We start from the raw sequence: 13,963 nt of genomic DNA on the forward strand, positions 1-13,963 counted from the left end.
GCCGTGGAATACCATTCATATACTTTTTATTATAAGGAGCATTAGCATCAATACAGCCAAAAATTGATAAGCAATTCCATGTTTACTATTCTCAGGAAACAATGAAACAATAAACTAATAAATCAATTCTAATATATTGAATAAAATAGAAACATGGAATTGTCTACGGATATAGCAATGAGAATAAATTTGAATAGAAACTTTAAAATCTTTTCTTTTGTGGAACACTGGTTAAGAACCACTGATGTAAAGAATGAAATTACAGGGTATCAGTATTCTACAGATACTATATTTATTTATTCTCAATATGCAAGTAGTATCCTACTGTACTGATCATTTGAATCTGTTGCAGCTAATAGACATATATGGAAGGCATCACTTCAGGGAACAAAATGCAGCAAAGACAATTGCATGAAACATGTTTTCAATTAGCAAGGTCTTCCAGATGTTTCAGTGTCAACAACTATGGCAGAGTACATTTGCCTTGCCCTTCAAACCACTTCATTGTTTCTCCCATTAACTTATAAAAATTATAGTGTAATGTGGTGTTTTACCTCCATATAAGATTGTCTGCAATGTCTGTGATTGTGTTTGTGGAAAACTGAAGAGTCCACCACAAACCTGAAGGAAAACACATTTTGTCTTTCTAGAGCTGAATATTGGGGACAGAACACATTTATTTATTATTGTTTATTATATAAGGGACAGGAGAAAGGAGTATGACTCAAGCTTTGAGACTGTCAACATTGTCCAGTGTCTTTCTGTCTTTTTGGGAGTCTAATACAGTGTTTGTGCACTCTTGCTACAAAAGTTAAATTGTCAAATAGTAAACTACAACTAAAATATAATAATTTGGAAATATTCCAATAGAGTCTTTGAAGTAAAAATTTAAAATGATGAATAAAATGTCATGAGGTAACTATTTTTGTTACTAAAATAGATTGCAATATGCTTTTTTTTTAAAATATTTAATGTAAAAGCTTTAGAACATAAAAGAATTTATATTCTAAAAAATGTAGATATAGTCCTCAAAAATATTTCAAATTATCACAATAGCTATTGATTACTAAAGAGAGATTATATTTTCATTAGTAATAAAAATTTTTTGACTTAAAATAACTAAAAAACTGTTATATTCAACTAGTGATAGATTTCCTCTTTTTGTAAATGATGACATGATAACTTTGGAAACCTCAAATATATAACTAATCAATATTGTCATTTGTTATGGCAATTATTGATTAAGTTTATTTTTAAGATTTAATGTGTCATCAATCTAACTATATATGTTATTCAGCAATCAAAACTATATTTTTTATTTGAACTAACATTTTATTTAAAGACTTCTATTAAACATTATTTACGTATGAACATTAAGTTTTCAAAAGCTTTTATTTTGGAGACTAAAATTTGAAAAACAAAGTTGGTAAAGTACTGGTTAATTGTCTTTTCTCTACCTTCAATAGTTTGAATTTTAATCACTTAATTTATGGATTTAAAATTTTAATCATTCTAAAATATTTCAGAAATTTAGAAGGAATAAGTATTTAAAATAATTTTTTAAAGTCATTTTCTGTTTATTTTACATAGCTTCATCAACTTTTTGAAAATGGGTAGGTAATAATCAAATAATACCACTGGCTTAATTACTGGGCTCAAACTTAGTTAATTAATGAACTATACAGATATTACATAATCTAGACTAAAAGTAAGCAGTTAGGATGCCATCTTGTATTAACTTAAATAATTAGAAATTAATTAAGTTAAATAATTAGAAATTAATTATTTTAGACCACCGTTTTAAAAACTTTACATATTACCACTCCTTTTAGTGAATATTTCTTATAATATATATATATTGTCTTCACAATAACACTAACATGCAAGCAGAAGTGGAACCTGCTGTGTAGATCAGCAGTTTGTTTTTTTATTCTGCACAGTGCTCTGCAGGTTTTCTTATCAATTCTAGGCAATTGTGTGCTTTCTTGATATTATAGGCAAAATGGATGGATAAGAAATAATGAATATATGATTATGAAGCAAATGGTTATTTTAACTTTTGTCATAATAGGCAAATAAGTTTTTAATTTGCTTCAGGTATCTTATAAAATCAAAACCAAATAAAACAAAATCTTCACATAAAAAGTTCAAAGAACCCAAATAAAAAAAAAATTGCTAGTTATGTTAAATTTATTGTTATTTCTGGAATTATCAGCTATCAAAGTTAACTCAAACAATCTCTATATAAATTCAAGGAGTCAACTTATTTATTTCTGATTAAATGTTTTTCAAGATCTTTTTGCCTCTGTCAGATCAAACACTTAACAAACTAAAAAAAATTCCGACTGCAAGTAACAGATTTGAATCCATTATTTGCCATTGGAATTTTTTAGCTTGTTTTATATCAAATCATATTTATAATTAAATGATAAAAAATTCTGAGACAGTAAATGATAGCTTAAATTATTGGCTGTGATATCCAAATTCTGATATATTCATTCAAATATAAAAGATCTATATGTATCAATCATACAATTTATTCATCATTATGATAACTAGATTAATAACACTCAGTAAAATAAACTAAAGATATTTATTTTGCTTTCATTTACACAAATTTTCAGTAAATGTGACTAATATATATAAAAATAAGAAAAGTATGAATTTTACAGAACACACATTAGTAAATATTTCAAACCTTCATACTCATTTTAAATAATAATTTGTTTAAAATTATTAACAAATATATTTATTAATAATTAAGCAAATATACATTATAGCTAAGTAATTTACACTTCCATTCTATAATCAGAGATTTCAGACTGAATGTTTTGAATTGCCAGTCAAGTAATACACTCATCTGCTGTATGAGTCATGAGTTTAAACTTTCCTTTGTAATTGTCATTTTCTGGATATCTCTAAACTTAAGTATTTTGAATTATTTAATGATTAAAATTATTAATAAGTACTATAAAAGAAATATATTTAAATCATTAACAAATTTATTAACTTCCATAGTTTCTAACAATTGAAATTATAAAATTTTAAAGTAGAAATAGGAATGACTAATTTTTAATCTGCCAAGAGTAGTTTTCCTTACTCTTATCCTGCCAGAATTTGTTGACTTGACCTTGAATTGTGTTTATTTATAAACAATGATATATGCTTTATTTCTGTAGAGTTTCTGATGCACTTTATTTCTTTCAAAAAGATTTTTTTTTTAAATAATATGAAATTCATAAAAATATGTCGATTACAAATATATTTTTATAGAATAGAAATGAAACTCAAAATTTTATACAATATTTAAGAAACAAAAATTTCATTTCTGTTTAAATATTTTGCACATAAAAAATAATTACAAAAAATAAATTTTTCTATGTAAATCAAATGTTCTGGTTTCAGACGAATCAGCTAAATAAACAATCATTTTGCAAGAGTTTCTGAAATCAAACACTTCTTTTACTTTGACAAATTTAATTTTCTATTAAAAGTACTAGTAATAACAATTTATAATTTATCTCTGTAAAATAAGGATAGCTATTTCGAAAAAGAAAATATTTGAAAATGATTTAAATTATGAATTACTTTAAATTTTACACAAAAAATTTATTTATATTATCAGTTTTTAAGCAATTATTTCTTCAATGCTATGTGATACTTACTTTTCATAAAGATATTTGATCATTAATTAATTCTACTCTAAAAATAAAATTTTATCATTTCGATCACAGCTCGTCAATCAGAGCTGTTACAAGATGTAAACAAACATATTTTAGTTATTTGAATATAGAATTGCTTTAGGTTTTCAGTTATATATCTTATTTTTTTTTTTACTATTTTATTTAATGTGGTAGTTTTAAAATTAAAAAAACAAAATTTATTCTATTACTTGTTCTATTAAAACATTTACAATACAGATTTTAACTAATTCATGTAAAAGAATTTAAAATCAAAATATATATCATATATAAAGAATTAACAAAAATGATTAAACAACAGATAGAGATAAAAGCATTAAAAATTATTTAATTATCTTAAACTGCAGTTCATATTGTTGACTATAAGAATACACTAATGGATATTATCTCCTTTTTCTTATTATTAATATAATGTAAGCTCTTATGTAAACAGTAAATGCGCTTTATTTTAGTATGTATTGAAAATATCAGTATTATATTCTATAGGCAGATTTTAGTTGGGTTTTCAAATATCACATCAAACAAACAATTAAAATAAATCTATACTTCTTTTACTTTCCTTGCTGTTATGTATAGATAATAAGGGAAAGTATTGGAACCATGTCAAATTTGACCATCCAGGTTTTTTGCAATCTCCTGAACAAAAAAGTGTGTGTGTTAGTGTCTATTTTGTTTAATATCTCAGGATGGGGTAAAGATTAAGAAACAAAATTTGGCATGGTAACTTGTGTATAAAGGGCTTTGATATTATTAAATTTTGGTGATTAAAGGTTGAGAGAGCAGAGAGATAGGAGGAGGAGGAGAAAGAGGTTGTATGTCATATCTCAGGAAAGGTCAAATTTAATAAAGATTTTGCTTGTTATTAGCAATTACAATGTTTTGTTTATTATAAAACTCATCCCTACCCTCAAAATAAAGCTTTTTGCCATTTTATAAAAATTAATAATGTAAAAAGTTTTTATAACAAAATATCATGACGCTTAACATATAACTTTATTTATTATCATTAATAATATAAACATTATATTTTATATAAAATCTCATAACAGCCAGGAAAGTTACACAACTTGTTGCTGAATTTTTTTTTTTTTTACTAATTTTCAATGCTATTGATTATTGTATTCCAATATGATCAACTGTTGTTTCCTCCTTAAGTAACAAAGTACAACATGAATAATTTAATTTAAAGGCCATCTCTTGTTAAATAGTTTAATGTCATTTACCTTTTACTATTCTGCCAATGTCACTTGCATCCAACTGGAACTTCACAACTGAATCATAGAAAATTTTGTTTTGGTGGTTAAAATAGACTTCTTATTATAAAAATTGTAAAAACACTAGTTCTCTTTTTATCGAAATTAAAAGCAATCTCTCCAGTTTTTCATGGATGGCACATCTTTGTTTCTCAGATATGATTTTCACTACTCCTTTAGTTCTTTGAGTCTTCTTGATTATATCTTTATTAGCTACGATTGTGCCTACTGTAGACCTGTTCAAGTCATACTGCCTAGCAATATCAAACATCTGTCCACTCTCTACGTTAGCTATTATCTCTTGCTTGGTTTCTATGATGAGCAGGGTTCTTGACACTATTCTTTTTAGGCTCCATAATATTATCAATTTCTTTTTGAAACAAAAAGTATAGAAAAGTACTCACAAAAATTCGGAGAACAGAAATCAACTAGCTCATGAATTATGAGGCCTGAATGAAATTTGAAATTTTGATGTTAAAACATTAATGAATATCTGATAGGATAGTTAAACTCTCACCTTTAGAAAATAAAAACCAATGCAAAACTTAATGAGTGCTGACAGCTTTGCAAAGACTATAAAAAATTATTTGTCAGAAAGGTAAACAAAAAGCTGGAATTACAATGGAGAGTTTCAAAGTTCAGAGGAATACTATCTGATCGGTATTGGGCTGAGCGTCTGTCGACGTCTCCCATGCTCTGAAAGGTTTCAAACTGCTACCTGGAGACAAGGGAAAACTAATTGGTATTCATTATTTTATGTCATTTCTTTTTGTGTTTGTTCTGTGAAATGTTCATTGTCCGAACACAAAAACCTATTGCAAAAGTGTTCATTGTCCGAACATAAAAACCTATTGCAAAAGTGTTCATTATCCAATTTATTCGCAGTCCGAACTGTTTGTTAATCAATCACCCACTGTGAAAATATATGGAAATTGTGACTGAAATGGAGCATAGTTATTTGAATTGCAAAGGGTGTCTGTTCAAACATGTAGCGAGTAGAACATTGAATGCTGGATTCTAGAGAAAAATACTCATAAAATCCAACAATGAATGATGGTTTTTATGAAGATTTTTCTAAAATTAAATTATTTTTGTTTGTGCTGTAAAAAATTAAAAGCATTTTATCTCTGTTTAGACTTTCTTATGCGTTATTTCTGGCATAAAATATTACAACAGGATATAAAATAATAACATAAATTTAGTACTTGATATGTACATAATTTTATAATTTAACTGATTCAAAACTTCATTTAATAGGAATCACTGGTTCTGCTTCTATTAACAGAACCAGTGATTCCTATTTACATATATTACAATATTCTGTATTGATAAAAAAACTATTTCTAGTAAATTATTTTATCATTACAAAAATCTGCATTTGAAAAAATCTTTTATTAGATCATCTTTTGTGACACAGTTCATCAACATAACACTAATAGTAATAGATTGTACCTTAATAAATACCTTAATAAATACCATAATAAAAAACTAAAAATTTTAAAAACTTGTATTTACTTTTAAATAAATGTTATATACTGAAGATAACACAAATACTAAATTTATTTAAATAAATTTATAAATTTATTTAAATGTAGTAATCAAATTTACTACATTATATATATACAGAGTCCATACAGGTAATTCCATCTTCGATTTCCTGACCAATTATGACATTATTCCCTGATTTATTAACATCTCTGCATTTCCCTTTCCATTATGTAATATTCAGCCAAGTCCATAAGCCCATTTTGTACACAATTATATAAATTTTTTTTATTAAAACACTTTATTCACTTACAAAAAATGAAAAACTTTGCATAAAATTGATTATGTAATTAGCTACGTCATTTCTGTTATATTATTTCACATTCAACTTATTTAAATAAAATTTATGAATTAATTTAAGAAAAAAATTTGTGTCATAAAATCAAATTTTCTTAAAGTGAGGAGGCAAGAAATTCAAAACAATTTAACACAGAAAAAAGTCACACACTTTGTGAGAGGTGCTATTTTTGGTCCAGCATGAACCCATTCAAGATCATTACATATCTTTCCATCCCTCCACTTACAGTGGGAGTGGCAGAGTTTTGGCAGGAAAGTGGGTCGTCATCGATGTTTTTGAAAACCCGACTAACTCTACTGTGATATTTTGGTATACTTCCAAAATTCCACGGGCTCTCTGATGATGAAAATTTGCAGTTAGAGAGAAGACATATCACAGATCCATCAAAATTGGCAGGATTATTGAATAAAAATACATAAATTGCATGAGGTCTGTCACACAGTCCAAAATGTCCTGTACACAACATCATTAAGCCAACTGACAGTTCTTTGCTTCCCCCATGGCATCAACTGACTGCAAAGGGTTAACCAAATACACAAATAAAAAAAATTAGGAGGGTTGTGTATGAGACACAGTTGCAATCGTTTATGGCATGAATCTATCTTTGTGTTACCGTGTTTCCCCGAAAATAAGACAGTGTCTTATATTAATTTTTGCTCTGAAAAGTGCGCTAGGTCTTATTTTCAGGGAATGTCTTATTTTTTCCAGGAAGAAGAATTCACATTTATTATTGAACAAAAAAAATTCCCAAGTCGAACTTAGACGAGAGTGACGTATATCTGGTGTGTCGAACTGTCGCCTTTTTATAGCGTCAACATCGGACTCGATGACCAATTAGTGCTTACTGAACCGTAGCACTATGCAAATGTCATGTGGCGTGATTCCCGGCCGACCAATTAGCCATCACCAGCCGTAACGTTATGCAAATCTGTGATTCCCAAGCCATAGTCTTATGCAAATCATGCCGTGTTGCGTAATTGTCTGATGACCAATCAGTGGCTGTACTTTCAAAAAGCCAACGGCCACTTTCAACCATTTGTCAATGACCGTTACGACTAAAAAAACTTCGATAGGTCTTACTTTCAGGGGGAGGTCTTATATTTCGCAATTCAGCAAAATCTGTGCTAGGTCTTATTTTCTGCAGATGTTTTATTTTCGGGGAAACACGGTATTAAAAGAAGGATAAAATGTAAAGGAATAAAATCTTGGTGGTTATCACATTCCAAGTCAATATCTATTGGTTTGTGCAGCAGTACACTTGAAGTATTCGCATTGGAGTTGAACTGCTGGGTTTTCTTATGCTCTCTATACAATCTGTATTGTTCAGCATTAGTCATTTTGGGCTTTTCTGATTCTTTTTAAATTTTTGTTTCCAAGGATATATGTTTCTTACATTTCTGTTTGTATTTCCTTTGCATTGTGAAAATTTTCATTGACTTGCTCAGCTATCAGCTTATAACTTCACAAATTTTATTTTATCAGTTATTATTGTAAATAATATTGTAGATCCTGTCATTCTGTACATATCAACACCAATTTCGTTGTCCTATCTCTTCTCCATCCAATGTTTTGCTGCCCAAATGCTGCACCACATTGCCATTTTTGGTGTTCATGAGCAACTACTACCCCTCTTTGCATGGCTGCACACCCCCACTACTCACCATTTTAAAATATAAACATAAACCTTCTATCCAACAAAATTTAAATAGCAAAACTATCATTTATAGTTTATGAGATATAATCATGACAAATCTTGTCATTTGATTGGTCACTCTGGTTTTCATAAACCTCCCTATACCTAACGGAATTTAAAGACATGTTCGGATCAAAAGGCAGAGAGAGCAACAGATGATTCCATGGTATTTGCAAATTCTGACTTTTCATGACTTTTTCTGCTAAAAATCTTATTCTCTGACTTTCCAGGTCTGTATGGACCCCTGTATATATATATATTTATATATAATATATATATATATTGCCTGTCATGACAAGATTTGCCCACCTCTGATATATATGAAGTATATATACATTATCATTATATACAGCATATATATATATACTTATCAGAGGTATATATATACCTCTGATATATATCAGAGGTGGGCAAATCTTGTCATGACAGGCAATATATGGTTCCTATCAGAATTCTGCAAGAACCACATTCTCTATTGGAACAGTATAATTAAAACAGTAAATATCACTTATGTTAATAAAGTTTGAACACTTACTTGATGCCAAATTACACAAATAACACTAAACAATTGTTTTTCAGCATTAAAAGCTTTTATGTAAATATAAATGTTGGGTTAAGAATGCATACATTTGTACACATTTCTAAGAAAGGCTATCTAAAAAACTGAGAAAATAGGTTTATTATAAATTAATTTCTTCTTTTTATCTAAATACACACACATTCCTTCTTCATTACTTGCTGGTACAAGGTTTATGGATTTTTAGTTGGGACACCAATTTCTTAAAATAAGTATAAACAATTCATAAGAATGTATCTTCAATCCATATGTATATAACACCACATAGGAGCAAACTTACAGAAAAGTTACTTATGCATAAGTGGTATTATATCTAGTTTATAAAAATAAATTTTACATTATATAGAAGCTGTATTAAGTGTCTAGAAGAGTTGCAAGTGTTCATGTGGCTCACAGATCACAGCTGCAGTTTGGCCATCATATATATAGAGCCAAGATATATATAGCTGCAGTTTGGCCACTATATAATATATATATAGTGGCCAAACTGCAGCTATATATATCTTGGCTAAGCCTAATTTTATCTTAAATTATGATTTTCAATTAATAATGAACAATTATAAAATTATATATACAATGGAACCTCTATATTCGTCACATTTTGATGACTTTCCCCCCATATTTGTCAATATTTTCTGTATTCGTCATTATTCCCTACACCAGCAGTGGTGCTATAATCACACACTCGCACCGATAGCTAGCTGTGTTAACTTATGTTGCTAATTTATTGCTAGATTTAATGGATTTATGAACATTCTAGCTATGCAAATTATCTAAATTATAATGGCCTAGCTATTTTTATAATGCTATCTAGCTACAAAAACTCAAACAATTTTAATGGAAACAATATGATTTGAATATTTTTATTAAAATGTCTAGCTATAAATTTAATTTTGAGTTGGCAACACTATGTCAGCTAACTGTAGTTAATCAGTGTGCTTTGTGCGGTCAAGGTGTGTGTTCTTGGTTTCTCACATTAGTTATTTTCAAAAACTCAAGTTCCAATGGCTCCAACAAAGCGCACTGCAGAAAAACAGCAAAAAAGGAAAGCTGTTAGAATAACAATAGAGATAAAAAAATTATTTCTAAGTCTGAAAATGGACAAAGTAGAGAGGTTGTGGCCGAAGTTTTCATCTCTAAAATGTGAACATTGAGCACCACCATCTTGTAAGCCTAGAAGGTTGACAATGGCGTTCAGAATGTTATTGGAATAATGCTCGACATTCCAAACGCCATTATGAAACTTCTATGCTTACAAGATGGCGGCGCTCAACGCTCGACGTTCACATTTTAGAGATGAAAACTTCAACAGCAACCTCTCTAGTGTTTCCAACTTAGTTAAAGAATTTAATATGTCAAGATCATAATTGGAATTACCTAATGTTTTAATTGACGATAAGTCTTCTTCTAAACAATAATAACCGTACTCTTTCTTCCTTTCTACCACTATACTGTATTTATTTAGTACAATAAAGATAAAGTTTTACAAACAACAAAATTTTTGTTCTTATATCATTTTTTAGGATGGGACCAGATTAATTGAATATCAGTTATTTATTATGAGAAAAATTGTTTCTATATTTGTCATTTTCCATATTCGTTAGATCTTTAGGAACAGATTGACAAATATAGAGGTTCTACTGTATTTTCAAAACTAATAATTATTTTCATATTTATGTAGCTATTTTAAAATAATTTTATCATTGAATTTATATATATTGTTTTAAAATGTCTTAAGTAAAAGTAAAAATATGGAATATGTAGTATCTTATATATTTTAAAAATGATAGAAATGCAAAATTTAACTTTTTACCTTCGTTTTCTACACTTGTTTTAGATGATGAATTTTTCATATTTGATGGCAGTTTCAAACAAGAAATTGGAACCAAACCTTCAGATGGAGTGTTATGGTTACTGTCTGTAGAAACAATTCTTACAAAGCACCAATCCACATTTGGGGTTATACTTTCAACCAATTCTACCTGTTGACCTGCACGAACACTTAGTTCTTGAGATGCAGGAGAAGCTGCATAGTCTTCAATGACTGTCACTATATCACCTACACCCTAAAAATTTAATAATAATAAAAACATCAGAATAATTTTTTTCTTAATATACATTAATATAAATTTTACAGCTACATTTTATTGGTGATAATTGTGTATTGAGAGTTTAAACTAAGATTTGTCAAATCTCAGTCTACAGTGGTACAACTGCTCCATGGAAAATTTTAACAATCCATGAAAAAATCTCATAAAGGTTCTTGCACAACTTTTCTAGCACTCATAATTTATAAAGCTAAAGTTCTGTAGTATCATCTGTTACGAGATTTTATTACAAAATAATTTTTATATCATTAATTATTACAAAAAGGCAAGAGGCTTATTTTTGGGGTAGAACTGAGTTCTTAAATAAATTGTAAATAGTAATAACGAGTAAAATTTTAATTAAGTCTGATCCCCACTCGAAATTTGACATGGACCCTCTCCTCTATCTCCTCACCCCTTTATCTTTAACTGCTAAAATTTAATAGCATCAATGGCACATAGAAATAAACCTGCCAAGTTTCAAAATTTTTGGTTCGTCCAGTCCTGAGATATAATGTAAAATAGATGCTGACCAATATCCACAGACAAAATCCAATTAAAAGAGTTTTGGATCATTTAAAACAAAGTTTATTCTAAATAATTTTTAAGCACAAAGTTTATCATCAATTAAAATGCAAAAAATAGCAGAGTTTAAAGAATTTGACAAGGTATATTTCCAAATGCTTTTCAATAAACTTACAAGGGGAAAACATGGCTCGCTAATCACTGTTTTTCACCAGCTTGGACATAGTGAAAGTACATCATAAATGAGCTAATACGTGTCCGAGGTATTCATCCAATGCACCATGCCAATATTAATTTTTGATGTTTGAAATTTCAAAAGTTTGTAGCTAATGGTTATAAGCTGTAATAAATGATACACTTCACTAGGGCCACATAGCATAGTCTGCTAAATAATCGTTAATTAACAGAAGCTGCTGAACAGGTATTGTTCTGGCATCAATTCCTGGAAATTTTTTAAATATTATTTTTTATTTTAATTTTTAATATTTCTTTATTGGGTAAAAATTATAGAATTTTTGCATTTGCATATTTAATAAAACACTTTTTTTTGTGTCAACAATTGGAATTATCATTCTAACTCATATTTCTAGCAGTTTCAGTTTTGGTTTCATTTTGAAGTAAGATGAAGCAGGATCTGAGGTTGGTTGTAAAATTCAAAATATTAGTAGTAGTAGAGTTATTAGAAAGCAATATAACTATCAGAAATCTTGTAAAATGGCAGTGTCACAGGAAAATTTTTGTAATCAACCACTGACAAGTAAAGAATTGCCAACAACAGACACTGAAAGTGATGAGATTGCATTTATTACATCATATAAAAAACAGGATATTATGGATGGCTTGAAATTTTGTATCCAAATTTTGGCCAGCAAGTGAAACTATATCAAAAAAAGCAATGGCTTTAGGTGAAAAATTTGTTACAACTATTATTGACATTTTGAAAGAATAGGATTTTGTCGAAGTAGAAGAATTATTCCTCCAAAAGAAACCATCCCAAAAAAGAGTGATGAAAAAGACATTCTATACAGTTCCGAATCATCTTCACCAGAAAAATCACTTCCATCTAGTAGCACTTCATATTCAATTTTGTCAGATAGTAAAGATTATGAGCCAGAAACTAAAAAATCAAAAGCAGAATACATATTGCTTGACACAAAAATTAAAATTCTGAATTTGGAAAGAGAACATCCTAATTGGAGTTTAAAAACCATTCAAAAGAATGGAGGTAGTGCATTTTGTTCTAAAAAAGACCTACAAAAATGGAGAAAGCAAATTGAAAAATGTGAGGTATAATAGAAAAATTTGACAAGTTGACTTTCAATCACTTCTGTGAAGCCTAACAGCAGATGCAACCTGTGACAACAAGAATACTATAGCAATGGGCTTCACAAGCTGCTGTCCAATATGAAGAGCCAGAGTTTTACTTTACAGCATCACATGGATGGATTAATAAATTCAAGATTACTCATTCTATTCGTCAGAGAAAGGTTACAAAGTATATAAAATCAAAAAATGCATTAGATCTATCTACTATTTTAAAAGAAGCACAGAAGTTCCAGAAGCAAATTGCAAAAAAAATTTTGAATTTTCATTCTTATTTTATAATAAATACAGACCAAACTGGTTACAAATACTGCATAGATATACAACAAACTTTGTCCCACCAAAAGGTAAAAACAATTGAAGTCTTTCTTGGTGATTTTAACAAAGTCACTCATAGTTACACTGCACAATATGCCGTAACAGTTTCAGGAAAACTTCCAAAAGTTTTCCTGAAACTTGCATGCAAAGGAAAACTTTTGGAAGTTTTCCTTTGCATGCAAGAACTGAAACAAAATTTTGACCTCATGCTAATAGTAGTAATAAAGACCTTACAGAACTGAATGGAAACATATTTGTCACAGCATCAAAGTCTGGAAAACTCACAAAGGAACATTTTAGCAGCTTCATCAAAGAGGTGTTACTAGATTATTGTAAGGATCAAGAATTTCTACTGGTTCTGAATTCATGGGGAAGTCAGATTAGGCAATATTAACAGTGTGTTTACAGATGATGGTGGCAACTGCGAATCAGTTATCAAAATTATTTTTTCTCATTATACTATATGTATTGTTAACATTGTGTCGTCTATTTCTTCTGACAAGTAAAACATTTCATTAAGAAATTTTGAATTTTGTTGAGATTTTGCTGAATAAATACCAATTATCTACTAGAGAAAATGTTACAAAAATTCATTCACTTATTAATCATCAATCATCCTCTCCAGTTTTTGAAGACATGATAA

The 13,963-nt window shown here is 28.7% G+C and overlaps 1 protein-coding gene across 1 annotated transcript in view; it reads right to left on the reverse strand.

Annotated features, from left to right (window-relative positions):
- The window catches only part of LOC111623105 (triple functional domain protein-like), a 304,942-nt gene that overhangs the window by 119,761 nt on the left and 171,218 nt on the right, over window positions 1–13,963 (reverse strand). Inside the window, exon 36 of the mRNA XM_023365589.1 lies at window positions 10,881–11,133. Coding sequence (XP_023221357.1) covers window positions 10,881–11,133 — 253 coding nt within the window. The remainder of the gene's footprint in view (window positions 1–10,880; window positions 11,134–13,963) is intronic.

This window comes from Centruroides sculpturatus, unplaced genomic scaffold (assembly GCF_000671375.1).
Source record: "Centruroides sculpturatus isolate CEXI.00-Female unplaced genomic scaffold, Cexi_2.0 scaffold144, whole genome shotgun sequence".
Classification (NCBI taxonomy): domain Eukaryota; kingdom Metazoa; phylum Arthropoda; class Arachnida; order Scorpiones; family Buthidae; genus Centruroides; species Centruroides sculpturatus.